General features: G+C 41.3%; 1 protein-coding gene across 1 annotated transcript in view; it reads left to right on the forward strand.

The window, feature by feature from the left end:
- LOC139759793 (uncharacterized) overlaps positions 1–26,885 on the forward strand; it is an 83,035-nt gene extending 56,150 nt beyond the window's left edge. The window contains exons 5-6 of the mRNA XM_071682258.1: positions 18,080–18,209; positions 18,480–26,885. Coding sequence (XP_071538359.1) covers positions 18,080–18,209; positions 18,480–18,698 — 349 coding nt within the window. The 3' untranslated portion in view covers positions 18,699–26,885. The remainder of the gene's footprint in view (positions 1–18,079; positions 18,210–18,479) is intronic.
- The last annotated feature ends 247 nt before the right edge of the window (positions 26,886–27,132 follow it).

The raw sequence follows: 27,132 nt of genomic DNA on the forward strand, positions 1-27,132 counted from the left end.
ATGAGAAGAGTGGGAGGTGGGTTGATTAGAAAGGGTAGTGAGTGGTGGGATGAAGAAGTAAGATTATTAGTGAAAGAGAAGAGAGAGGCATTTGGACGATTTTTGCAGGGAAAAAATGCAAATGAGTGGGAGATGTATAAAAGAAAGAGACAGGAGGTCAAGAGAAAGGTGCAAGAGGTGAAAAAGAGGGCAAATGAGAGTTGGGGTGAGAGAGTATCATTGAATTTTAGGGAGAATAAAAAGATGTTCTGGAAGGAGGTAAATAGAGTGCGTAAGACAAGGGAGCAAATGGGAACTTCAGTGAAGGGCGCAAATGGGGAGGTGATAACAAGTAGTGGTGATGTGAGAAGGTGATGGAGTGAGTATTTTGAAGGTTTGCTGAATGTGTTTGATGATAGAGTGGCAGATATAGGGTGTTTTGGTCGAGGTGGTGTGCAAAGTGAGAGGGTTAGGGAAAATGATTTGGTAAACAGAGAAGAGGTAGTAAAAGCTTTGCGGAAGATGAAAGCCGGCAAGGCAGCAGGTTTGGATGGTATTGCAGTGGAATTTATTAAAAAAGGGGGTGACTGTATTATTGACTGGTTGGTAAGGTTATTCAATGTATGTATGACTCATGGTGAGGTGCCTGATGATTGGTGGAATGCGTGCATAGTGCCATTGTACAAAGGCAAAGGGGATAAGAGTGAGTGCTCAAATTACAGAGGTATAAGTTTGTTGAGTATTCCTGGTAAATTATATGGGAGGGTATTGATTGAGAGGGTGAAGGCATGTACAGAGCATCAGATTGGGGAAGAGCAGTGTGGTTTCAGAAGTGGTAGAGGATGTGTGGATCAGGTGTTTGCTTTGAAGAATGTATGTGAGAAATACTTAGAAAAGGAAATGGATTTGTATGTAGCATTTATGGATCTGGAGAAGGCATATGATAGAGTTGATAGAGATGCTCTGTTGAAGGTATTAAGAATATATGGTGTGGGAGGCGAGTTGTTAGAAGCAGTGAAAAGCTTTTATCGAGGATGTAAGGCATGTGTACGTGTAGGAAGAGAGGAAAGTGATTGGTTCTCAGTGAATGTAGGTTTGTGGCAGGGGTATGTGATGTCTCCATGGTTGTTTAATTTGTTTATGGATGGGGTTGTTAGGGAGGTGAATGCAAGAGTTTTGGAAAGAGGGGCAAGTATGAAATCTGTTGGGGATGAGAGAGCTTGGGAAGTGAGTCAGTTGTTCTTCGCTTATGATACAGCGCTGGTGGCTGATTCATGTGAGAAACTGCAGGAGCTGTTGACTAAGTTTGGTAGTGTGTGAAAGAAGAAAGTTTAGAGTAAATGTGAATAAGAGTAAGGTTATTAGGTACAGTAGGGTTGAGGGTCAAGTCAATTGGGAGGTAAGTTTGAATGGAGAAAAACTGGATGAAGTAAAGTGTTTTAGATATCTGGGAGTGGATCTGGCAGCGGATGAAACCATGGAAGGGGAAGTGAATCATAGGGTGGGGGGTCGAAAATCCTGGGAGCCTTGAAGAATGTGTGGAAGTTGAGAACATTATCTCGGAAAGGAAAAATGGGTATGTTTGAAGGAATAGTGGTTCCAATAATGTTGTATGGTTGGAAGGCGTGGGCTATGGATAGAGTTGTTCGCAGGAGGGTGGATGTGCTGGAAATGAGATGTTTGAGGACGATGTGTGGTGTGAGGTGGTTTGATCGAGTAAGTAATGTAAGGGTAAGAGAGATGTGTGGAAATAAAAAGAGTGTGGTTGAGAGAGCAGAAGAGGGTGTTTTGAAATGGTTTGGGCACATGGAGAGAATAAGTGAGGAAAGATTGACCAAAAGGATGTATGTGTCGGAGGTGGAGGGAACGAGAAGTGGGAGACCAAATTGGAGGTGGAAAGATGGAGTGAAAAAGAATTTGAGTGATCGGGGCCTGAACATGCAGGAGGGTGAAAGGCGGGCAAGGAATAAAGTGAATTGGATCGATGTGGTATACCGGGTTCGACGTGCTGTCAATGGATTGAATCAGGGCATGTGAAGCGTCTGGGGTAAACCATGGAAAGTTCTGTGGGGCCTGGATGGGGAAAAGGAGCTGTGGTTTCAGGCAGTATTGCATGACAGCTAGAGACTGAGTGTGAACGAATGGAGCCTTTGTTATCCTTTCCTAGCGCTACCTCGCTCACATGAGGGGGGGAGGGGGATGTTACTCCATGTGTGGCGAGGTAGCGATGGGAGTGAATAAAGGCAGACAGTGTGAATTGTGTGCATGGGTATATATGTATGTGTCTGTGTGTGTATATATATGTGTACATTGAGATGTATGGGTATGTATATTTGCGTGTGTGGACGTGTATGTATATACATTTGTATGGGGGTGGGTTGGGCCATTTCTTTCGTCTGTTTCCTTGCACTATCTCACAAACGCGGGAGACAGCGACAAAGCAAAATGAATAGTATATATATATATATATATATATATATATATATATATATATATATATATATATATATCCCCATTTGCTCCCTTGTCTTACGCACTTTATTTACCTCCTTCCAGAACATCTTTTTATTCTCCCTAAAATTTAATGATACTCTCTCACCCCAACTCTCATTTGCCCTTTTTTTCACCTCTTGCACCTTTCTCTTGACCTCCTGTCTCTTTCTTTTATACGTCTCCCACTCAATTTCATTTTTTCCCTGCAAAAATCGTCCAAATGCCTCTCTCTTCTCTTTCACTAATACTCTTACTTCTTCATCCCACCACTCACTACCCTTTCTAATCAACCCAACTCCCACTCTTCTCATGCAAAAAAAGAAAAAAAAAAAAAGAAAAAAAAAATATATGTATATATATATATTTTTGCTTTGTCGCTGTCTCCCGCGTTTGCGAGGTAGCGCAAGGAAACAGACGAAAGAAATGGCCCAACCCACCCCCATACAAATGTATATACATACGTCCACACACGCAAATATACATACCTACATAGCTTTCCATGGTTTACCCCAGACGCTTCACATGCCCTGATTCAACCCACTGACAACACGTCAACCTCGGTACACCACATCGATCCAATTCACTCTATTCCTTGCCCTCCTTTCACCCTCCTTCATGTTCAGGCCCCGATCACTCAAAATCTTTTTCACTCCATCTTTCCACCTCCAATTTGGTCTCCCACTTCTCCTCGTTCCCTCCACCTCCGACACATATATCCTTTTGGTCAATCTTTCCTCACTCATTCTCTCCATGTGCCCAAACAATTTCAAAACACCCTCTTCTGCTCTCTCAACCACACTCTTTTTATATCCACACATCTCTCTTACCCTTACATTACTTACTCGATCAAAATCTTTTTCACTCCATCTTTCCACCTCCAATTTGGTCTCCCACTTCTCCTCGTTCCCTCCACCTCCAACACATATATCCTCTTGGTCAATCTTTCCTCACTCATTCTCTCCATGCGCCCAAACCATTTCAAAACACCCTCTTCTGCTCTCTCAACCACGCTCTTATATATAGATATATATATATATATATATATATATATATATATATATATATATATATATATATATATATATATATATATATATATATATTCTTTTTTTTTTCTTTTAAACTATTCGCCATTTCCCGCGTTAGCGAGGTAGCATTAAGAACAGAGGACTGGGCCTTTGAGGGAATGCCCTCACCTGGCCCAATTCTCTGTTCCTTCTTTTGGAAAATTTAAAAAAAAAAAAAAACGAGAGGGGAGGATTTCCAGCCCCCCGCTCCCTCCCCTTTTAGTCGCCTTCTACGACACGCAGGGAATATGTGGGAAGTATTCTTAATCCCCTATCCCCAGGGATAATATATATATATATATATATATATATATATATATATATATATATATATATATATATATATATATATATATATATATATATAATACTTAGAAAAGCAAATGGATTTGTATGTAGCATTTATGGATCTGGAGAAGGCATATGATAGAGTTGATAGAGATGCTCTGTGGAAGGTATTAAGAATATATGGTGTGGGAGGAAAGTTGTTAGAAGCAGTGAAAAGTTTTTATCGAGGATGTAAGGCATGTGTACGTGTAGGAAGAGAGGAAAGTGATTGGTTCTCAGTGAATGTAGGTTTGCGGCAGGGGTGTGTGATGTCTCCATGGTTGTTTAATTTGTTTATAGATGGGGTTGTTAGGGAGGTAAATGCAAGAGTTTTCGAAAGAGGGGCAAGTATGAAGTCTGTTGGGGATGAGAGAGCTTGGGAAGTGAGTCAGTTGTTGTTCGCTGATGATACAGCGCTGGTGGCTGATTCATGTGAGAAACTGCAGAAGCTGGTGACTGAGTTTGGTAAAGTGTGTGGAAGAAGAAAGTTAAGAGTAAATGTGAATAAGAGCAAGGTTATTAGGTACAGTAGGGTTGAGGGTCAAGTCAATTGGGAGGTGAGTTTGAATGGAGAAAAACTGGAGGAAGTGAAGTGTTTTAGATATCTGGGAGTGGATCTGGCAGCGGATGGAACCATGGAAGCGGAAGTGGATCATAGGGTGGGGGAGGGGGCGAAAATTCTGGGGGCCTTGAAGAATGTGTGGAAGTCGAGAACATTATCTCGGAAAGCAAAAATGGGTATGTTTGAAGGAATAGTGGTTCCAACAATGTTGTATGGTTGCGAGGCGTGGGCTATGGATAGAGTTGTGCGCAGGAGGATGGATGTGCTGGAAATGAGATGTTTGAGGACAATGTGTGGTGTGAGGTGGTTTGATCGAGTGAGTAACGTAAGGGTAAGAGAGATGTGTGGAAATAAAAAGAGCGTGGTTGAGAGAGCAGAAGAGGGTGTTTTGAAGTGGTTTGGGCACATGGAGAGAATGAGTGAGGAAAGATTGACCAAGAGGATATATGTGTCGGAGGTGGAGGGAACGAGGAGAAGAGGGAGACCAAATTGGAGGTGGAAAGATGGAGTGAAAAAGATTTTGTGTGATCGGGGCCTGAACAAGCAGGAGGGTGAAAGGAGGGCAAGGAATAGAGTGAATTGGAGCGATGTGGTATACCGGGGTTAACGTGCTGTCAGTGGATTGAATCAAGGCATGTGAAGCGTCTGGGGTAAACCATGGAAAGCTGTGTAGGTATGTATATTTGCGTGTGTGGACGTATGTATATACATGTGTATGGGGGGGGTTGGGCCATTTCTTTCGTCTGTTTCCTTGCGCTACCTCGCAAACGCAGGAGACAGCGACAAAGTATAATAAAAAAAATAAAATAAAAATATATATATATATATATATATATATTTTTTTTTCATACTATTCGCAATTTTCCGAGTTAGCGAGGTAGCATTAAGAACAGAGGACTGGGCGTTTGAGGGAATATCCTCACCTGGTCCCATTCTCTGTTCCTTCTTTTCGAAAATTAAAAAAAAACGAGAGGGGAGGATTTCCAGCCCCCTGCTCCCTTCCCTTTTAGTCGCCTTCTACGACACGCACAGAATACGAGGGAAGTATTCTTTCTCCCCTATCCCCAGGGATAATATATATATATATATATATATATATATATATATATATATATATATATATATATATATATATATATATTTTTTTTTTTTTATACTTTGTCACTGTCTCCCGCGTTTGCGAGGTAGCGCAAGGAAACAGACGAAAGAAATGGCCCAACCCCCCCCATACACATGTACATACACACGTCCACACACGCAAATATACATACCTACACAGCTTTCCTTGGTTTACCCCGGACGCTTCACATGCCTTGATTCAATCCACTGACAGCACATCAACCTCTGTATACCACATCGCTCCAATTCACTCTATTCCTTGCCCTCCTTTCACCCTCCTGCATGTTCAGGCCCCGATCACACAAAATCCTTTTCACTCCATCTTTCCACCTCCAATTTGGTCTCCCTCTTCTCCTCGTTCCCTCCACCTCCGACACATATATCCTCTTGGTCAATCTTTCCTCACTCATTCTCTCCATGTGCCCAAACCATTTCAAAACACCCTCTTCTGCTCTCTCAACCACGCTCTTTTTATTTCCACACATCTCTCTTACCCTTACGTTACTTACTCGATCAAACCACCTTACACCACACATTGTCCTCAAACATCTCATTTCCAGCACATCCATCCTCCTGCGCACAACTCTATCCATAGCCCACGCCTCGCAACCATACAACATTGTTGGAACTACTATTCCTTCAAACATACCCATTTTTGCTTTCCGGGATAATGTTCTCGACTTCCACACATTTTTCAAGGCTCCCAAAATTTTCGCCCCCTCCCCCACCCTATGATCCACTTCCGCTTCCATGGTTCCATCCGCTGACAGATCCACTCCCAGATATCTAAAACACTTCACTTCCTCCAGTTTTTCTCCATTCAAACTCACCTCCCAATTGACTTGACCCTCAACCCTACTGTACCTAATAACCTTGCTCTTATTCACATTTACTCTTAACTTCCTTCTTCCACACACTTTACCAAACTCCGTCACCAGCTTCTGCAGTTTCTCACATGAATCCGCCACCAGCGCTGTATCATCAGCGAACAACAACTGACTCACTTCCCAAGCTCTCTCATCCCCAACAGACTTCATACTTGCCCCTCTTTCCAAGACTCTTGCATTTACCTCCCTAACAACCCCATCCATAAACAAATTAAACAACCATGGAGACATCACACACCCCTGCCGCAAACCTACATTCACTGAGAACCAATCACTTTCCTCTCTTCCTACACGTATACATGCCTTACATCCTCGATAAAAACTTTTCACTGCTTCTAACAACTTGCATCCCACACCATATATTCTTAATACCTTCCACAGAGCATCTCTATCAACTCTATCATATGCCTTCTCCAGATCCATAAATGCTACATACAAATCCATTTGCTTTTCTAAGTATTTCTCACATACATTCTTCAAAGCAAACACCTGATCCACACATCCTCTACCACTTCTGAAACCACACTGCTCTTCCCCAATCTGATGCTCTGTACATGCCTTCACCCTCTCAATCAATACCCTCCCATATAATTTACCAGGAATACTCAACAAACTTATACCTCTGTAATTTGAGCACTCACTCTTATCCCCTTTGCCTTTGTACAATTTTTTCATTCATTTCAAGCTAAAAGTTTGTTTTCTAAATTGTTTCTTACATTTTTCATATGTATATATATGTATGTGTGTGTGTGTGTGTGTGTGTGTGTATGTGTGTGTGTGTGTGTGTGTGTGTATATATATATGTATATTATCCCTGGGGATAGGGGTGAAAGAATACTTCCCACGTATTCCTCGCGTGTCGTAGAAAGCGACTAGAGGGGACGGGAGCGGGGGCCGGAAATCCTCCCCTCCTTGTATTAACTTTCTAAAATGGGAAACAGAAGAAGGAGTCACGCGGGGAGTGCTCATCCTCCTCGAAGGCTCAGAGTGGGGTGCCTAAATGTGTGTGGATGTAACCAAGATGTGAAAAAAGGAGAGATAGGTAGTATGTTTGAGGAAACTCGACGCTGCGTTCGAATCTGTGGACAACGGCCGGGCTCATAACGTCTTCGATGTGGCCCGGGCTATCGTGCCAGCCTATGCGGCACTTCAGCAACCCGGAATTATTCCCTGAAACAACGCTTGGAAGGAGGCAGAAGTGATATTGTGACAGTGATTGTGTCAGCGTCGCGTCGCCTCGCCGCAGTGTATCGAGACAGACTTCCCCAGAACTTTTTAAAGGGGAAGTAAATGTTTATAGTTGTGTTACTGGAGTGATAGTTTTCATGCATGGTGTTTTGACAAGAAAATAGTGAAGTTGGAGAAAAATGTAGCTTAGACATTGAAGCTTATTGATTCAGTGGTGAAATTGATGAGAACTGCTATTGACGTTTGTGTGAATAAATTGTACATTTCCTTTACCATAGCTAGAGGTTGAACCATTATGTGACGTTCATTTTTTCATTCATTTTTCATATATATATATATATATATATATATTTTTTTTTTTTTTTTTTTTTTTATACTTTGTCGCTGTCTCCCACGTTTGCGAGGTAGCGCAAGGAAACAGACGAAAGAAATGGCCCAACCCCCCCATACACATGTACATACACACGTCCACACACGCAAATATACATACCTACACAGCTTTCCATGGTTTACCCCAGACGCTTCACATGCCTTGATTCAATCCACTGACAGCACGTCAACCCCTGTATACCACATCGCTCCAATTCACTCTATTCCTTGCCCTCCTTTCACCCTCCTGCATGTTCAGGCCCCGATCACACAAAATCCTTTTCACTCCATCTTTCCACCTCCAATTTGGTCTCCCTCTTCTCCTCGTTCCCTCCACCTCCGACACATATATCCTCTTGGTCAATCTTTCCTCACTCATTCTCTCCATGTGCCCAAACCATTTCAAAACACCCTCTTCTGCTCTCTCAACCACGCTCTTTTTATTTCCACACATCTCTCTTACCCTTACGTTACTTACTCGATCAAACCACCTCACACCACACATTGTCCTCAAACATCTCATTTCCAGCACATCCATCCTCCTGCGCACAACTCTATCCATAGCCCACGCCTCGCAACCATACAACATTGTTGGAACTACTATTCCTTCAAACATACCCATCTTCGCTTTCCGGGATAATGTTCTCGACTTCCACACATTTTTCAAGGCTCCCAAAATTTTCGCCCCCTCCCCCACCCTATGATCCACTTCCGCTTCCATGGTTCCATCCGCTGACAGATCCACTCCCAGATATCTAAAACACTTCACTTCCTCCAGTTTTTCACCATTCAAACTCACCTCCCAATTGACTTGACCCTCAACCCTACTGCACCTAATAACCTTGCTTTTATTGACATTCACTCTTAACTTTCTTCTTCCACACACTTTACCAAACTCCGTCACCAGCTTCTGCAGTTTCTCACATGAATCCGCCACCAGCGCTGTATCATCAGCGAACAACAACTGACTCACTTCCCAAGCTCTCTCATCCCCAACAGACTTCATACTTGCCCCTCTTTCCAAAACTCTTGCATTTACCTCCCTAACAACCCCATCCATAAACAAATTATGGATTATTTTTTTTTTTGCTTTGTCGCTGTCTCCCGCGTTTGCGAGGTAGCGCAAGGAAACAGACGAAAGAAATGGCCCGACCCACCCCCATACACATGTATATACATACGTCCACACACGCAAATATACATACCTACACAGCTTTCCATGGTTTACCCCAGACGCTTCACATGCCCTGATTCAATCCACTGACAGCACGTCAACCCCGGTATACCACATCGAAACAATTCTGTGCGTGTCGTAGAAGGCGACTAAAAGGGAAGGGAGCGGGGGGCTGGGAATCCTCCCCTCTCGTTTTTTTTTAATTTTCCAAAAGAAGGAACAGAGAAGGGGACCAGGTGAGGATATTCCCTCAAAGGCCCAGTCCTCTGTTCTTAATGCTACCTCGCTAACTCAGAAAATTGCGAATAGTATGAAAAAAAAAATATATATATATATATATATAAGAAAAGAAGAGTGAATGTTGGGGTGAAGAGGGTTGTGAGAGTAAGTGAGCTTGGGAAGGAGACTTGTGTGAGGAAGTACCTGGAGAGACTGAGTACAGAATGGAAAAAGGTGAGAACAATGGAAGTAAGGGGAGTGTGGGAGGAATGGGATGTATTTAGGGAATCAGTGATGGATTGCGCAAAAGATACTTGTGGCATGAGAAGAGTGGGAGGTGGGTTGATTAGAAAGGGTAGTGAGTGGTGGGATGAAGAAGTAAGATTATTAGTGAAAGAGAAGAGAGAGGCATTTAGACGATTTTTGCAGGGAAAAAATGCAATTGAGTGGGAGATCTATAAAAGAAAGGGACAGGAGGTCAAGAGAAAGGTGCAAGAGGTGAAAAAGAGGGCAAATGAGAGTTGGGGTGAGAGAGTATCATTAAATTTTAGGGAGAATAAAAAGATGTTCTGGAAGGAGGTAAATAAAGTGCGTAAGACAAGGGAGCAAATGGGAACTTCAGTGAAGGGCGCAAATGGGGAGGTGATAACAAGTAGTCATGATGTGAGAAGGAGATAGAGTGAGTATTTTGAAGGTTTGTTGAATGTGTTTGATGATAGAGTGGCAGATATAGGGTGTTTTGGTCGAGGTGGTGTGCAAAGTGAGAGGGTTAGGGAAAATGATTTGGTAAACAGAGAAGAGATAGTAAAAGCTTTGCGGAAGATGAAAGCCGGCAAGGCAGCAGGTTTGGATGGTATTGCAGTGGAATTTATTAAAAAAGGGGGTGACTGTATTATTGACTGGTTGGTAAGGTTATTTAATGTATGTATGACTCATGGTGAGGTGCCTGAGGATTGGTGGAATGCGTGCATAGTACCATTGTACAAAGGCAAAGGGGATAAGAGTGAGTGCTCAAATTACAGAGGTATAAGTTTGTTGAGTATTCCTGGTAAATTATATGGGAGGGTATTGATTGAGAGGGTGAAGGCATGTACAGAGCATCAGATTGGGGAAGAGCAGTGTGGTTTCAGAAGTGGTAGAGGATGTGTGGATCAGGTGTTTGCTTTGAAGAATGTATGTGAGAAATACTTAGAAAAGGAAATGGATTTCTATGTAGCATTTATGGATCCGGAGAAGGCATGTGATAGAGTTGATAGAGATGCTCTGTGGAAGGTATTAAGAATATATGGTGTGGGAGGCAAGTTGTTAGAAGCAGTGAAAAGTTTTTATCGAGGATGTAAGGCATGTGTACATGTAGGAAGAGAGGAAAGTGATTGGTTCTCAGTGAATGTAGGTTTGCAGCAGGGGTGTGTGATGTCTCCATGGTTGGTTAATTTGTTTATGGATGAGGTTGTTAGGGAGATGAATGCAAGAGTTTTGGAAAGAGGGGCAAGTATGAAGTCTGTTGGGGATGAGAGAGCTTGGGAAGTGAGTCAGTTGTTGTTCGCTGATGATACAGCGCTGGTGGCTGATTCATGTGAGAAACTGCAGAAGCTGGTGACTGAGTTTGGTAAAGTGTGTGAAAGAAGAAAGTTAAGAGTAAATGTGAATAAAAGCAAGGTTATTAGGTACAGTAGGGTTGAGGGTCAAGTCAATTGGGAGGTAAGTTTGAATGGAGAAAAACTGGAGGAAGTAAAGTGTTTTAGATATCTGGGAGTGGATCTGGCAGCGGGTGGAACCATGGAAGCGGAAGTGAATCATAGGGTGGGGGAGGGGGCGAAAATTCTGGGAGCCTTGAAGAATGTGTGGAAGTCGAGAACATTATCTCGGAAAGCAAAAATGGGTATGTTTGAAGGAGTAGCGGTTCCAACAATTTTGTATGGTTGCGAGGCGTGGGCTATGGATAGAGTTGTGCGTAGGAGGATGGATGTGCTGGAAATGAGATGTTTGAGGACAATGCGTGGTGTGAGGTGGTTTGATCGAGTAAGTAACGTAAGGGTAAGAGAGATGTGTGGAAATAAAAAGAGCGTGGTTGAGAGAGCAGAAGAGGGTGTTTTGAAATGGTTTGGGCACATGGAGAGAATGAGTGAGGAAAGATTGACCAAGAGGATATATGTGTCGGAGGTGGAGGGAACGAGAAGTGGGAGACCAAATTGGAGGTGGAAAGATGGAGTGAAAAAGATTTTGTGTGATCGGGGCCTGAACATGCAGGAGGGTGAAAGTAGGGCAAGGAATAGAGTGAATTGGATCGATGTAGTATACCGGGGTTGACGTGCTGTCAGTGGGTTGAATCAGGGCATGTGAAGCGTCTGGGGTAAACCATGGAAAGCTGTGTAGGTATGTATATTTGCGTGTGTGGACGTATGTATATACATGTGTATGGGGGTGGGTTGGGCCATTTCTTTCGCTTGTTTCCTTGCGCTACCTCGCAAACGCGGGAGAGAGCGACAAACGAAAAATATATATATATATATATATATATATATATATATATATATATATCTTTTTCTTTCTTTCATACTATTCGCCATTTCCCGCATTAGCAAGGTAGCGTCAAGAACAGAGGACTGGGCCTCTGAGGGAATATCCTCACCTGGCCTCGTTCTCTGTTCCTTCTTTTGGAAAATCAAAAAAAAACGAGAGGGGAGGATTTCCAGCCCCCTGCTCCCTCCCCTTTTAGTCGCCTTCTACGACACGCAGGGAATACGTGGGAAGTATTCTTTCTCCCCTATCCCCAGGGATAATATATATATATATATATATATATATATATATATATATATATATATATATATATATGTATATATATATATATATACATATATATCTTTATATATATACTATACTTAGGCTGGTGAATGCAGTATTTCTTTATTTACCTCACTTGAGAAATCACACAGAATGCTGAAAGACCATTCCTTAATAATTTAGGGGGTCTATAAAATCAGGGGATAGTGGAGAAAGAATACTTCCCATGTATTTCCTGCATGTCATAGAATGCGACTAAAAGGAGACAGAGCGAGTGGTTGGAAATCCTCCCCTCCCGTTTATATTTTTCCAAAACAAGGAACGGAGAGGTGGGCCAAGTGAGGATATACCCTCTAAGGCTCATTCGTCTGTTCTTAATGCTACCTCGCTAATGTGGGAAATGGCAAATTGTATGAAAAAAAAAATATATATATATATATCTTTTTCTCGCGTTAGCGAGGTAGCGTTATGAACAGAGGACTAAGCCATAGAGGGAAAAACCTCAGTTGGCCCCTTCCCTGTTCCTTCTTTTGGAAAATGAAAAACCGGAGGGGAGGATTTCCAGCACCCCGCTCCCAAATATATATTCTTTTCTTTCAAACTATTCGCCATTTCCCGCGTTAGCGAGGTAGCGTTAGGAACAGAGGACTGGGCCTTTTTTGGAATATCCTCACCTGGCCCCCTCTGTTCCTTCTTTTGGAAAAAAAAAAAAAAAAAAAAAAAAAAAAAAAAAAAAAACGAGAGGGGAGGATTTCCAGCCCCCCGCTCCCTCCCCTTTTAGTCGCCTTCTACGACACGCAGGGAATACGTGGGAAGTATTCTTAATCCCCTATCCCCAGGGAAAATATATATATGTGTGTATATATATATATATATATATATATATATATATATATATATATATATATATATATATACATATATGTATATATATATATATATATGTATATATATGACTGGGTTTGGTAAAGTGTGTGAAAGAAGAAAGTTAAGAGTAAATGTGAATAAGAGCAAGGTTATTAGGTACAGTAGGGTTGAGGGTCAATTCAATTGGGAGGTGAGTTTGAATGGAGAAAAACTGGAGGAATTGAAGTGTTTTAGATATCTGGGAGTGGATCTGGCAGCGGATGGAACCATGGAAGCGGAAGTGGATCATAGGGTGGGGGAGGGGGCTAAAATTCTGGGAGCCTTGAAGAATGTGTGGAAGTCGAGAACATTATCTCGGAAAGCAAAAATGGGTATGTTTGAAGGAATAGTGGTTCCAACAATGTTGTATGGTTGCGAGGCGTGGACTATGGATAGAGTTGTGCGCAGGAGGATGGATGTGCTGGAAATGAGATATTTGAGGACAATGTGTGGTGTGAGGTGGTTTGATCGAGTAAGTAACGTAAGGGTAAGAGAGATGTGTGGAAATAAAAAGAGCGTGGTTGAGAGAGCAGAAGAGGGTGTTTTGAAATGGTTTGGTCACATGGAGAGAATGAGTGAGGAAAGATTGACCAAGAGGATATATGTGTCGGAGGTGGAGGGAACGAGGAGAAGAGGGAGACGAAATTGGAGGTGGAAAGATGGAGTGAAAAAGATTTTGTGTGATCGGGGCCTGAACATGCAGGAGGGTGAAAGGAGGGCAAGGAATAGAGTGAATTGGAGCGATGTGGTATACCGGGGTTGACGTGCTGTCAGTGGATTGAATCAAGGCATGTGTATGGGGGTGGGTTGGGCCATTTCTTTCGTCTGTTTCCTTGCGCTTCCTCGCAAACGCGGGAGACAGCGGCAAAAAAAAAAAAAAAAAAAAAAAATCTTTTTCTTTCATACTATTCGCTATTTCCCGCGTCAACGAGGTAGCGTTAAGAACAGAGGAGTGGGCCTCTGAGGAAACATCCTCATCCAGCCCCCGTCTCTGTTCCTTCCTTTGAAAAAAAAAAAAATAGTGGAACCTCAGTGAAGGGGGCTAATGGGGAGGTGATGACAAGTAGTGGTGATGTGAGAAGGAGATGGAGTGAGTATTTTTAAGGTTTGTTGAATGTGTTTGATGATAGAGTGGCAGATATAGGGTGTTTTGGTCGAGGTGGTGTGCAACGTGAGAGGGTTAGGGAAAATTATTTGGTTAACAGAGAAGAGGTAGTAAAAGCTTTGCGGAAGATGAAAACCGGCAAGGCAGCGGGTTTGGATGGTATTGCAGTGGAATTTATTAAAAAAGGGGGTGACTGTATTGTTGACTGGTTGGTAAGGTTATTTAATGTATGTATGATTCATGGTTATTTGCCTGAGGATTGGTGGAATGCTTGCATAGTGCCATTGTACAAAGGCAAAAGGGATAAGAGTGAGTGCTGAAATTACAGAGATATAAGTTTGTTGAGTATTCTTGGTAAACTATATGGGAGGGTATTGATTGAGAGGGTGAAGGCATGTACAGAGCATCAGATTGGGGAAGAGCAGTGTGGTTTCAGAAGTGGTAGAGGATGTGTGGATCAGGTGTTTGCTTTGAAGAATGTACGTGAGAAATACTTAGAAAAGCAAATGGATTTGTATATAGCATTTATGGATCTGGAGAAGGCATATGATAGAGTTGATAGAGATGCTCTGTGGAAGGTATTAAGAATATATGGTGTGGGAGGCAGGGTGTTAGAAGCATTGAAAAGTTTTTATTGAGGATGTAAGGCATGTGTACATGTAGGAAGAGAGGGAAGTGATTGGTTCTCATTGAATGTAGGTTTGCGGCAGGGTGTGTGATGTCCCCATGGTTGTTTAATTTGTTTATGGATGGGGTTGTTAGGGAGGTGAATGCTAGACTTTTGGACAGAGTGGCAAGTATGCAGTCTGTTGTGGATGAGAGAGCTTGGGAAGTGAGTCAGTTGTTGTTCGCTGATGATACAGCGCTGGTGGCTGATTCATGTGAGAAACTGCAGAAGCTGGTGACTGAGTTTGGTAGTGTGTGAAAGAAGAAAGTTGAGAGTAAATGTGAATAAGAGCAAGGTTATTAGGCACTGTAGGGTTGAGGGTCAAGTCAATTGGGAGGTAAGTTTGAATGGAGAACAACTGGAGGAAGTAAAGTGTTTTAGATATCTGGGAGTGGATCTGGCAGCGGATGGAACCATGGAAGTGGAAGTGAATCATAGGGTGGGGGAGGGGGCGAAAATTCTGGGAGCCTTGAAGAATGTGTGGAAGTCAAGAACATTATCTCGGAAAGCAAAAATGGGTATGTTTGAAGGAATGGTGGTTCCAACAATGTTGTATGGTTGCAAGGCGTGGGCTATGGATAGAGTTGTGCGCAGGAGGATGGATGTGCTGGAAATGAGATGTTTGAGGACAATACATGGTGTGAGGTGGTTTGATCGAGTAAGTAATGTAAGGGTAAGAGAGATGTGTGGAAATAAAAAGAGCGTGGTTGAGAGAGCAGAAGAGGGTGTTTTGAAATGGTTTGGGCACATGGAGAGAATGAGGAAAGATTGACCAAGAGGATATATGTGTCGGAGGTGGAGGGAACGAGGAGAAGTGGGAGACCAAATTGGAGGTGGAGAGATAGAGTGAAAAAGATTTTGAGTGATCGGGGCCTGAACATGCAGGAGGGTGAAAGGAGGGCAAGGAATAGAGTGAATTGGATCGATGTGGCATACCGGGGTCGATGTGCTGCCAATGGATTGAACCAGGGCATGTGAAGCGTCTGGGGTAAACCAACGAAAGTTGTGTGGGGCCTGGATGTGAAATGGGAGCTGTGGTTTTGGTGCATTTTACATGACAGCTAGAGACTGAGTGTGAACGAATGGGGCCTTTGTTGTCTTTTCCTAGCGCTACCTCACACACATGAGGGGGGAGGGGGTTGTTATTCCATATGTGGCGAGGTGGCAGTGGGAATAAGTAACGGCAGACAGTATGAATTATGTACATATGTATATATGTCTGTGTGTGTATATATATGTGTACATTGAGATGTATAGGTATGTATATTTGCGTGTGTAGATGTGTATGTATATACATGTGTATGTGGGTGGGTTGGGCCATTCTTTCATCTGTTTCCTTGCGCTACCTCACTGATGCGGAAGACAGCGACAAAGCAAAATAAATAAAATGAAATAAATATATATATGATCTTATAGGAGGTAAAGAAAGGTTGAAGAGAGGCATGTGTAAATTGTGAAAACATATTACATCTGGGAAAATGCTAGTAACAAAGAAGGATGATGTCTGTTGGAGATGGAGATAATATTTCAAGGAACTGATGGGAGATATAGGTGAAGGATATATGTGTATTGGTACAATAGGAATAGATGTTTAATGGGTGTTCTAGTTGTGTTGTTGGAGTGGTATAACTGAGGGAGGAGCATGGAAACATGTTAAACAACTTCAACAATGATTTATTGATTAAGGTCCATGAAGTGAGATAGCTCAGGGACAGTGCAGGATTATGATGAAAGAGAGGTAAAGTAAGGTAGGTCAAGTAGTATGGGACAGGATTGGCTCAGGGGTCATGTAATGCTGGTGTGGATGCCAGATGACCAGGATCATGTGGGAGAAGTGCATGGCTACTGAGTCTATGAAGAGCTCCTGTAGGTGGAGGTGTGTGGTACATATTGCAGCTTCTAGACTGTGCTGTGGCTGTTGGTTTGTACCTGGGTTGCAGTAGAGCCAGGGGCATGGCAGTTGGCCCCTTATTGTTACAGCTGCAGCCTGTGACAGGCAGAGGCAATGTTACACACAAGTCCCGCCGAAGTTCGACATCAGGGATGAAACATCAGGAGTCACAGTGGGCTTTCTACTGAAGGAGAAGATGCCCTATGGGTAGCTTGAGTCTGAGGTCACATGGCCAAGACTTCAGTTCACTCATTGTCTGAAGCCAGCCAACTGCCTGTTTGCCTTCCTGAGGTGAAACCCGAGTATATAAGAAGCAGGAAGGCCAGGTCATTAAAGCAAAATGTCGCAAGCTCTGAACTCTCTCCATGCTGGTGGACTGAGAGCAGCTCTTCATATGGAAAGGGTCGTCATCTATAATTACTACAGTATATTTTAATCTGCCACTGCCAAACATCGAGTATGGTTGCCATGAGGATTATCGTTGCAGGTGCAGCCATAGGATGGGCCACCAAACATTTCCTCAGGGATTATTAGGTCAGGTGAGGTCAGATGTTGCTACCTACCACCAAGTCAGGGCATCATCAGTAAGGTAACACTTTATGGAGCAACTGTGGGTCGCTACAGATGTAAAGAGAGAATATATATATATGGGGAAGCAGTTCTTTACAGAAGTAGGATGAACAATAAAGCCTTTAAAAAACAGAAAAGTTGGGTATATGCATGGAGTGGTGATCCAACATTGCAAAAAGTGTAAGTGAAACTGCTGTGCAGTGGATCTGGAAAGTGTATAAAAACATAGTAAAGTGCTTGATGATTAGATGAAGGCAGTAATTGTTCTACTACCTAAAGGAAAGTGCAGTAAAAATGAGATATGGAAGCATAAGTTTCCTTAGAGAAATTATGCAGTTTATATAATTTGTCTTACAAGTTGAGGAACAAGGTGAATTTAGGAAGGGAGGAAGGTTTGTTGATCAGATTTTTTCCACTTGGAGACAAGAATGAATGAAGAAACTTGTGGAGAAAAAGGTGTGTCCAGTGTTTATGGTTTTAGAGAGAGTGAACAAAAATCTTGTGAAAAAGGTGTGTCCAGTATTTATGGATTTAGAGAGAGTGAAGAAAAATGCTATGGACATTAAAGTTTTTATGATGTGCATGGAAGGTTCTTGAATACTGTTCACCACTTTTGTAAAGGAAATATTGCATGTGTAAGTTCAGCTTGAGGTACCCTTTTAAATTATATTAGATGATATTACAGATATACCATAGATTGATGTACAGATGTACAGAAACAATAAGGTTTTGTTGTAAGATTCCTTAGATGTCTCCCTTTTCCTTCCAGATTTTTCACAGAGAGTGAACGTGGTCTCCATGCTAATACTGAGTTTGTGTATGACTTGGAACTACCATCCGACTTTGTGCCATGCAATAATGATGGAGAAGTGGAAGGTTTTGAGGTTGTACCTGTGGAGGTAAGTTCATTGGGTATATCAGCTAGCAAGCTAATAATTTCATTTGCTTGTGCCATGATATAATATATTGATGCTGGAAATGCTTTTAGAACCTCATGTTGTACATAACCTTGTGCTATATAATCAATACATCAAAGATATTAAGATATGCATATGTGATATGCAGTTGCTGGTGTTAATTTCATATTCAGAGGGTCTGAGAGTAATTTATAATATAATGGGTATAGGTGATGTAATGCAGACTTACAAATGCTTTTTTTCTGTTGTTAGGAGTATTTGGACCGTGTTACTTCAGCCAAGTACAAACTGACTTCAGTTCCAGTAGCAGTTGACTTTCTAATACGGCATGGCTTCATCACTCCAGAGACAGAACCAGAATATCCTGCTCTTATGGAGCTGCTTCATGTTCCTCTTGATCAGCTATACCGTAGATGGCCACAGTTCAACTCCCCAAGATCTTCTCCAGTGAATTTGATTAGTGATGTTTAATATAATTTAAAATCTTTGCTGGATCTAGTATTCCATAAAGGATGTTTGGTTTTGTGTGAACTGTATTAGTGTATTGTCTTATGAGACTGTGTTTATGTTGTAGAGTATTTCAGTGATTCACTCTCCTGTGCATCGAACAGTGAATATGATATTCATCCCAGGTTGTCTTTCATAAAGAAACTCTTATAAATTGTCTTTGTGCACTGAGAATTTTCCATTTTCAAGAAAGGTAACAGTGCAAATTATACCAGTTGCTACCATTCATGCACAGTGCAGTTCATATCTACATAAAACAAGTTTTACAGTACTTTATGAATTTAAGATTTGGACAAATTACCCTCGTTTTTTCAGTGGCAAGGTGAAACTAGGTTCCTTCTAAAGGGGTTGATTATACAAAACAAATTAAACAGCTATATCATGCTGCATTCTTCAAATTGTTTTGTAAAATGTAAAAACCAGTATGAAGCCACTCTTATAAGCACTGGTGATAAGTTGTTATGGAAAAGAAACCATGAAAGGAATGTCACTAGTTGTATCAAATGTTTTTTCCCTCTGCAGTGTCAGCAATTGTAATGGATCTGGTAGTAGTCTTGTTGTGCCAAGACAAATTAGTTTTGTCCAGGAATGACACGTATATGATAGAAAATAGTTATTCCAGAGACTTGCCAGCAGTAACTTTGTAAGTCCTAAAAAGGGAAGTGGTTTAAAGAATATCTAGGATTATATGTTTGAAATTTTTATGTTTAGTTGTAATTATGTTGTAGATGGTAAGCAGCCAACAAATAGGGAGGTATAGTACCAGTAATCCCTGCCTGGGTATCAGGAGGGTTAAGTGATGGCTGCGTAGCACACCAGCACTTCAGTGGTTGTTAAGTTGCACTCCTCTAACCCAGGTAGCTGTCTTTTTTTTCTGCCTCACCCACACCTGGACTACTGGGATTTTGCCTACAAACATACAGTCTCTCCTTGTCATACATAACAACTGACAACATTTAATGCGCACAGCTGATTTTTTGTTACTAGATTTTCCAGCAAAATGGTAGGAAGAGTAGCTAGAAGTTGTAGGTAGGAACATTTAGGCGGGAGCAGTAGGTAGTAGTAGTTGATAGGAGCATTAGGTAGGAGTAGTCAGTAGAAACATCGGATAGGAGCCTCTGCAAACACTGTGCAAGAGTTGCCCTCTGCCAGTGGCATGTTAAGGGTGAGGCATTAAAGGATAAGAAGCAGCACTAGAGTCTCTGGTTTTGGAGAGACTATTGCCATGGCCAAACCCTTGAGGGAATTCCGGTCGGAACAAGCATCAGAGATATAGTTAGAATGATTATATTATGGTTCATAGCTTTTGGATAAATTTTCATATATAATGGTAGATTTTATCAGGACAAACTTCATTCTGAAGATCCCTTATAATACAAAATATGCATTGCACAAATTCATTTATCATTCATGTTTTTTATGGCAGTTCAAACTTTATAATAATGATGCTTTAATTTTCAACTTGATTAAAGAAAGCTTCTTAACAAAGGATGTCATGGACTTGCAGAGTTTTATGCAATATTATGGAAAATCTTAGGTGGGCAGTTTAGATTTATGATGTGATGGTAATGACAGGTTTTGGGATTGTAATGTAACAGATATTGTGCTTAATGGAATGTACACTGTAATTGTTGTTTGTCATCACATAATGATGATTGTGCATTACAACTAATCAAAACAAAGAAAGGAAGCGTGAAGCATCCAGATCACATATGTTTCAGTAGTAATGTACTTAGTGATATGTTCTGTTTCCATGTTATATAATGATAAGAGTCTGTGCAAATCTATTTTTGAATTTGCACTGTTCATGCAAAGAAAGAATTCTGCCTATGTATTCTCTGTGTATTGTAGAGGATAAGTAAAGGGGGTGAGAGCAGGGGGCTGGAAAACCTTCCCCTCTTGTGTTTCACCTTGTAAAAGAGGAAACAGGAGTCATGCAGAGAGTATGCATCCTCCTCAAAGGCTCAGACTAGGGTGTCTAAATGTGTGTGGATGTAACCAAGATGAGAGAGGAGAGATTGGTATGTTTGAGGACACAAACGTGGATGGTTTGGCTCTCTGTGAAACAAGGCTCAAGGGTAAGGGGGAAGAATGGTTTGGAATGTCTTATGAGTAAAGTTAGGGGTTTGTGAGAGGGCAAGACTTAAGGAAGGAGTAGCATTAATCCTGATGCAGAGGTTGTGCTACTGTGTGGTAGAATGTAAGGAAATAAATACTAGTAGATTGATGTGGATAAAACAGAAAGTGGATGGTGAAAGATGGGCAATTAATAGTGCTTATGAACATGGCCATGAGAGATCATGAGATGCAAGTGTTTTGGGAACAGCTGAGTGTGTCAGCACTTTATGTAAGAGACCAGGTATTGGTGATTGATTTAAATTCCAAAGTAAGTAATGTGGCAGTTGATAGTATAATTGAGGCACATGGGATATTCACTGTTGTGAATGGAAATAGTGAAAAGCTTGTGGAGTTATGCTGAAAAAAGATCAGAAATACCTGGTTTAAAACTAGGGATATACATAAGTATACAGATGTGAGTTGAAGAGATGGTCAACGCATTATTAGATTACATATAAATTGATAGCGGTATAAAAGAGACTTCTGGATGTAAATGCGCTCAAAGGGGCAACTGGTGGGATGACTGATCACTATCTTTTGGTGGCATGGGTGAGGATTTTTGGAGGTTTTCGAAAAAGAGGAAAAAATGTTGGGGAAGTAAAAATGGTGATTAGTAAGCGAGCTTGGAAAGGAGACTTGTGTGAAGGATTACCCAGAGAGATTGAAGGTAGAATAGCAAAAGGTGAGAGTAAATGAAGCAATGGGAAATGGCAGTATTTAGGGATTCAGTGATGGCATGTGTAAGAGATGCATGTGAAAAGTGGGAGGTTGGCAGACTAGAAAGGCCAGTGAGTAGTGGGATGAAGAAGTAAAGTTGCCAGTGAAAGAGAAAAAATGGGGGAGGGGGTGAAAGTTTTGGGAGTGCTTAAGAATGTATGGGAAGAGAGGATGTTATATGTGAGGGCAAAAATGGATATGTATGAAGGACTAGTAGTCCCAGTAATATTATAAGGATGCCAGGCTTGGTGTATAGATAGGGTTGTGCTGGAAATTAAATGTTTGAGGACATTATGAGGTGTGATGTGGCTCTCCTTGAGTAAGTAATGAAAGGGTAAGAGAGATGTGTGGTAATAATCAGAGCGTAGGTGAGAAAACAGAAGAGGGTGTGCTGAATTGGTTCAGACATAGGGAGAGCATGAGTGTGGAAAGGTTGAGAAAGAGGATATACATGTCAGAAGTAGAGGGAATGAGAAGACCAAATTGGAAATGGAAGGATTTGAGTGAAAAATATTTTGTGCAATCAAGGCCTAAACATGCAGGAAGGTGAGAGGCATGCATGGAATAGTGTGAATTAGAGTGATGTGTGGTAAAATGAGGTCCACGTGCTGTCAACGGACTGAACCATGGCATGCGAAACGTCTGGGGTAAACTATTGAAAGTTCTGTAGGGCCTAGATGTGGATAGGGAGGTCTGTTTTTGCTATATTACACATGACAGCTCGAGAATGGATGTAACCAGATGAAGCCTGTCTTTGTCTGTTCCTTGTCGCTACCTAGCTAATGTTGGAAGCGGCAATTAAATATGAAAGAGGGAAAGATATATATATATGTATATATTTGATTATATATACCTCTTACAAATTCACCATTTCCTGCATGAGTGAGGTAGTGTCATGAACAGATGACAGAACGTTAGAAAAATCCTCACTTAGCTCGTTACCTTGTTGCTTTGAATATTCTTTTGGAAAGTAATACAGAAAGGGGAATTTCCATCACCAACATCTGTCCCTTTTAGTCACTTTATATGACATGCAGGGAATATGTGGGTAGTATTCTTTCTCCCATATCCCATATATATATAGGGGAGAAAGAATACTTCCCACGTATTCCCTGCATGTCGTAGAAGGCGACTAAAAGGGGAGGGAGCGGGGGGCTGGAAATCTTCCCCTCTCGTTTTTTTTTAATTTTCCAAAACAAGGAACAGAGAAGGGGGCCAGGTGAGGATATTCCCTCCAAGGCCCAGTCCTCTGTTCTTAACGCTACCTCGCTAACGCGGGAAATGGCGAATAGTTTGAAAGAAAGAAAAATATATATATATATATATATATATATGATACAGCGCTGGTGGCTGATTCATGTGAGAAACTGCAGAAGCTGGTGACTGAGTTTGGTAAAGTGTGTGAAAGAAGAAAGTTAAGAGTAAATGTGAATAAGAGCAAGGTTATTAGGTACTGTAGGGTTGAGGGTCAAGTAAATTGGGAGGTGAGTTTGAATGGAGAAAAACTGGAGGAAGTGAAGTGTTTTAGATATCTGGGAGTGGATCTGGCAGCGGATGGAACCATGGAAGCGGAAGTGGATCATAGGGTGGGGGAGGGGGCGAAAATTCTGGGAGCCTTGAAGAATGTGTGGAAGTCGAGAACATTATCTCAGAAAGCAAAAATGGGTATGTTTGAAGGAATAGTGGTTCCAACAATGTTGTATGGTTGCGAGGCGTGGGCTATGGATAGAGTTGTGCGCAGGAGGATGGATGTGCTGGAAATGAGATGTTTGAGGACAATGTGTGGTGTGAGGTGGTTTGATCGAGTAAGTAACGTAAGGGTAAGAGAGATGTGTGGAAATAAAAAGAGCGTGGTTGAGAGAGCAGAAGAGGGTGTTTTGAAATGGTTCGGGCACATGGAGAGAATGAGTGAGGAAAGATTGACCAAGAGGATATATGTGTCGGAGGTGGAGGGAACGAGGAGAAGAGGGAGACCAAATTGGAGGTGGAAAGATGGAGTGAAAAAGATTTTGTGTGATCGGGGCCTGAACATGCAGGAGGGTGAAAGGAGGGCAAGGAATAGAGTGAATTGGAGCGATGTGGTATACCGGGGTTGACGTGCTGTCAGTGGATTGAATCAAGGCATGTGAAGCGTCTGCGGTAAACCATGGAAAGCTGTGTAGGTATGTATATTTGCGTGTGTGGACGTATGTATATACATGTGTATGGGGGTGGGTTGGGCCATTTTCGTCTGTTTCCTTGCGCTACCTTGCAAACGCGGGAGACCGACAAAAAAAAAAAAAAAAAAAAATAATGGATTTGTATGTAGCATTTATGGATCTGGAGAAGGCATATGATAGAGTTGATAGAGATGCTCTGTGGAAGGTTTTAAGAATATATGGTGTGGGAGGCAAGTTGTTAGAAGCAGTGAAAAGTTTTTATCGAGGATGTAAGGCATGTGTACGTGTAGGAAGAGAGGAAAGTGATTGGTTCTCAGTGAATGTAGGTTTGCGGCAGGGGTGTGTGATGTCTCCATGGTTGTTTAATTTGTTTATAGATGGGGTTGTTAGGGAGGTGAATGCAAGAGTTTTGGAAAGAGGGGCAAGTATGCAGTCTGTTGTGGATGAGAGAGCTTGGGAAGTGAGTCAGTTGTTGTTCGCTGATGATACAGCACTGGTGGCTGATTCATGTAAGAAACTGCAGAAGCTGGTGACTGAGTTTGGTAAAGTGTGTGAAAGAAGAAGAAAGTTAAGAGTAAATGTGAATAAGAGCAAGGTTATTAGGTACAGTAGGGTTGAGGGTCAAGTCAATTGGGAGGTAAGTTTGAATGGAGAAAAGCTGGAGGAAGTGAAGCGTTTTAGATATCTGGGAGTGGATCTGGCAGCGGATGGAACCATGGAAGCGGAAGTGAATCATAGGGTGGGGGAGGGGGCGAAAATTCTTGGAGCCTTGAAGAATGTTTGGAAGTCGAGAACATTATCTCGGAAAGCAAAAATGGGTATGTTTGAAGGAATAGTGGTTCCAACAATGTTGTATGGTTGCGAGGCGTGGGCTGTAGATAGAGTTGTGCGCAGGAGGGTGGATGTGCTGGAAATGAGATGTTTGAGGACAATATGTGGTGTGAGGTGGTTTGATCGAGTAGGTAATGTAAGGGTGAGAGAGATGTGTGGAAATAAAAAGAGTGTGGTTGAGAGAGCAGAAGAGGGTGTTTTGAAATGGTTTGGTCACATGGAGAGAATGAGTGGGGAAAGATTGACCAAGAGGATATATGTGTCAGAGGTGGAGGGAACGAGGAGAAGTGGGAGACCAAATTGGAGGTGGAAAGATGGAGTGAAAAAGATTTTGAGTGATCGGGGCCTGAACATGCAGGAGGGTGAAAGGCGTGCAAGGAATAAAGTGAATTGGAACGATGTGGTATACCGGGGTCGACGTGCTGTCAATGGATTGAACCAGGGCATGTGAAGCGTCTGGGGTAAACCATGCAAAGTGTGTGGGGCCTGGATGTGGAAAGGGAGCTGTGGTTTCGGTGCATTATTACATGACAGCTAGAGACTGAGTGTGAACGAATGGGGCCTTTGGTGTTTTTCCTAGCGCTACCTCACACACATGAGGGGGAGGGGGTTGTTATTCCATGTGTGGCGGGGTGGCGATGGGAACAAATAAAGGCAGACTGTATGAATTATGTACATGTGTATATATGTCTGTGTGTGTATATATATGTGTACATTGAGATGTATAGGTATGTATATTGTGCGTGTGTGGACATGTATGTATATACATGTGTATGTGGGCGGGTTGGGCCATTCTTTCGTCTGTTTCCTTGCGCTACCTACCTCGCTAACGCGGGAGACAGCGACAAAATAAATAAATAAATAAAAAATATAAATATATATATATATATATATATATATATATATATATATATATATATATATATATATATATATATATTATTTATTATACTTGATTGCTGTTTCTAGGTGTCAACGAGGTAGTGCCAGGAAAACAGACAAAAAAGGCCAAATTGGTTCATACTCAGTCTCTAGCAGTCATGTGTAATGCACCAAAACCACAGCTCCCTATCCACATCCAGTCCATACAGACCTTTCCATGGTTTATCCCAGACACTTCTTATGCCCTGGTTCAGTCCTTTGACAGCATGTCGATCCCCTTACGCCACATTGTTCCAATTCACTCTTTTCCTTGCATGCCTGTCACCCTTCTGTTTGTTTAGGCCCTGATTGCTCAAAATCTTTTTCACTCCATCCTTCCACCTCCAATTTGGTCTCCTGCTTCTCCTTGTTCCTTTCACCTCTGACACGTACATCCTCCTTGTCAATCTTTCCTCACTCATTCTCTCCACATGTGTACCCCATTTCAACACAACTTCTGCTCTCTCAACCACACTCTTTTTATTTGCACACATCTCTTACCCTTTCATTACTTGATTAAACCACCTCACACCACATATTGTCCTTGATCATTTCATTTCCAACGCATCCACCTTCCTCCGTACAACCCTATATATATATATATATATATATATATATATATATATATATTTATATTTATATATAAAATGGCTATCAAGTATGAAAAAAATATAGTTATGAGAAATCATGTTGTGATGACATAAATGTTGTAGTGCTATAATTATGATTGTATTGTTTTCAGTGTTACCATAATTACGGTTAAAGCATGCTATAACTTTGTCTTATACATCATACTTAAACAAGTCTGCATGCGATTCCATTAATTTATTCATTATCTTCATTTGTTCATAAGAGTTCACAAAAAGATAGACAATATCAAAGAAGTTTAGATTTCCTATGAAGTGTCTTTCTGTTCAGTAAAACTTTTCCAATTCAGATAGGTTGAAATACTCAAGTATCTGTAATGCCAAAGTGTTTTTACTTATATTTTACAGTAATGTAAAATTGCACGAGACATTTAATAGATTAAAACTTGCATAAATTTCAATATATAAAGATGTAAATTGTAAAATGTCAATACAAAATTGTATTTATTTTATAATTGCCAGCCATGTATCCATCCATTAAGGGTAGTAAAACCCTATGCTGTACAAGGATGCGATTCTGTATCCAACAGGTGCACTACAGTACTTTGCATTACACTGTGCAAATGACATAATCTTATATAAGCTGTGAAGCTTTTATGTTGAATTACTGTACAATCCAAACCAGTCTGAATTGATGAAATGTTACTGTAATCAATTTTCACACCTGTTTTGAAAATGAAAATCTAATTTGCAAATGCCATTTACCTTAAAGCTGAATTTTAAAAATAATTTTTAGTGAATTAAAAAGTAGTCGTGACGTACCACCCTCCAAGGAATAGTATGGACTGGGACAAACTGGTTTATACTGTATGTAAGATAGACTGAGAAACATTTCATTATTAATTTCATTCATTGTATCATATGTATGTATGTATGTATAGAATATATTATTTCCTTGTACTGTCTTGTCATTCTTGTGTATACAGATGTAAGTGCACATTTCCAAATAGTTATTTTATACAAAGATTATATAAAGCACTATTTTATTGAAAAAAAAATTTCTTT

This window comes from Panulirus ornatus, chromosome 34 (assembly GCF_036320965.1).
Source record: "Panulirus ornatus isolate Po-2019 chromosome 34, ASM3632096v1, whole genome shotgun sequence".
Classification (NCBI taxonomy): domain Eukaryota; kingdom Metazoa; phylum Arthropoda; class Malacostraca; order Decapoda; family Palinuridae; genus Panulirus; species Panulirus ornatus.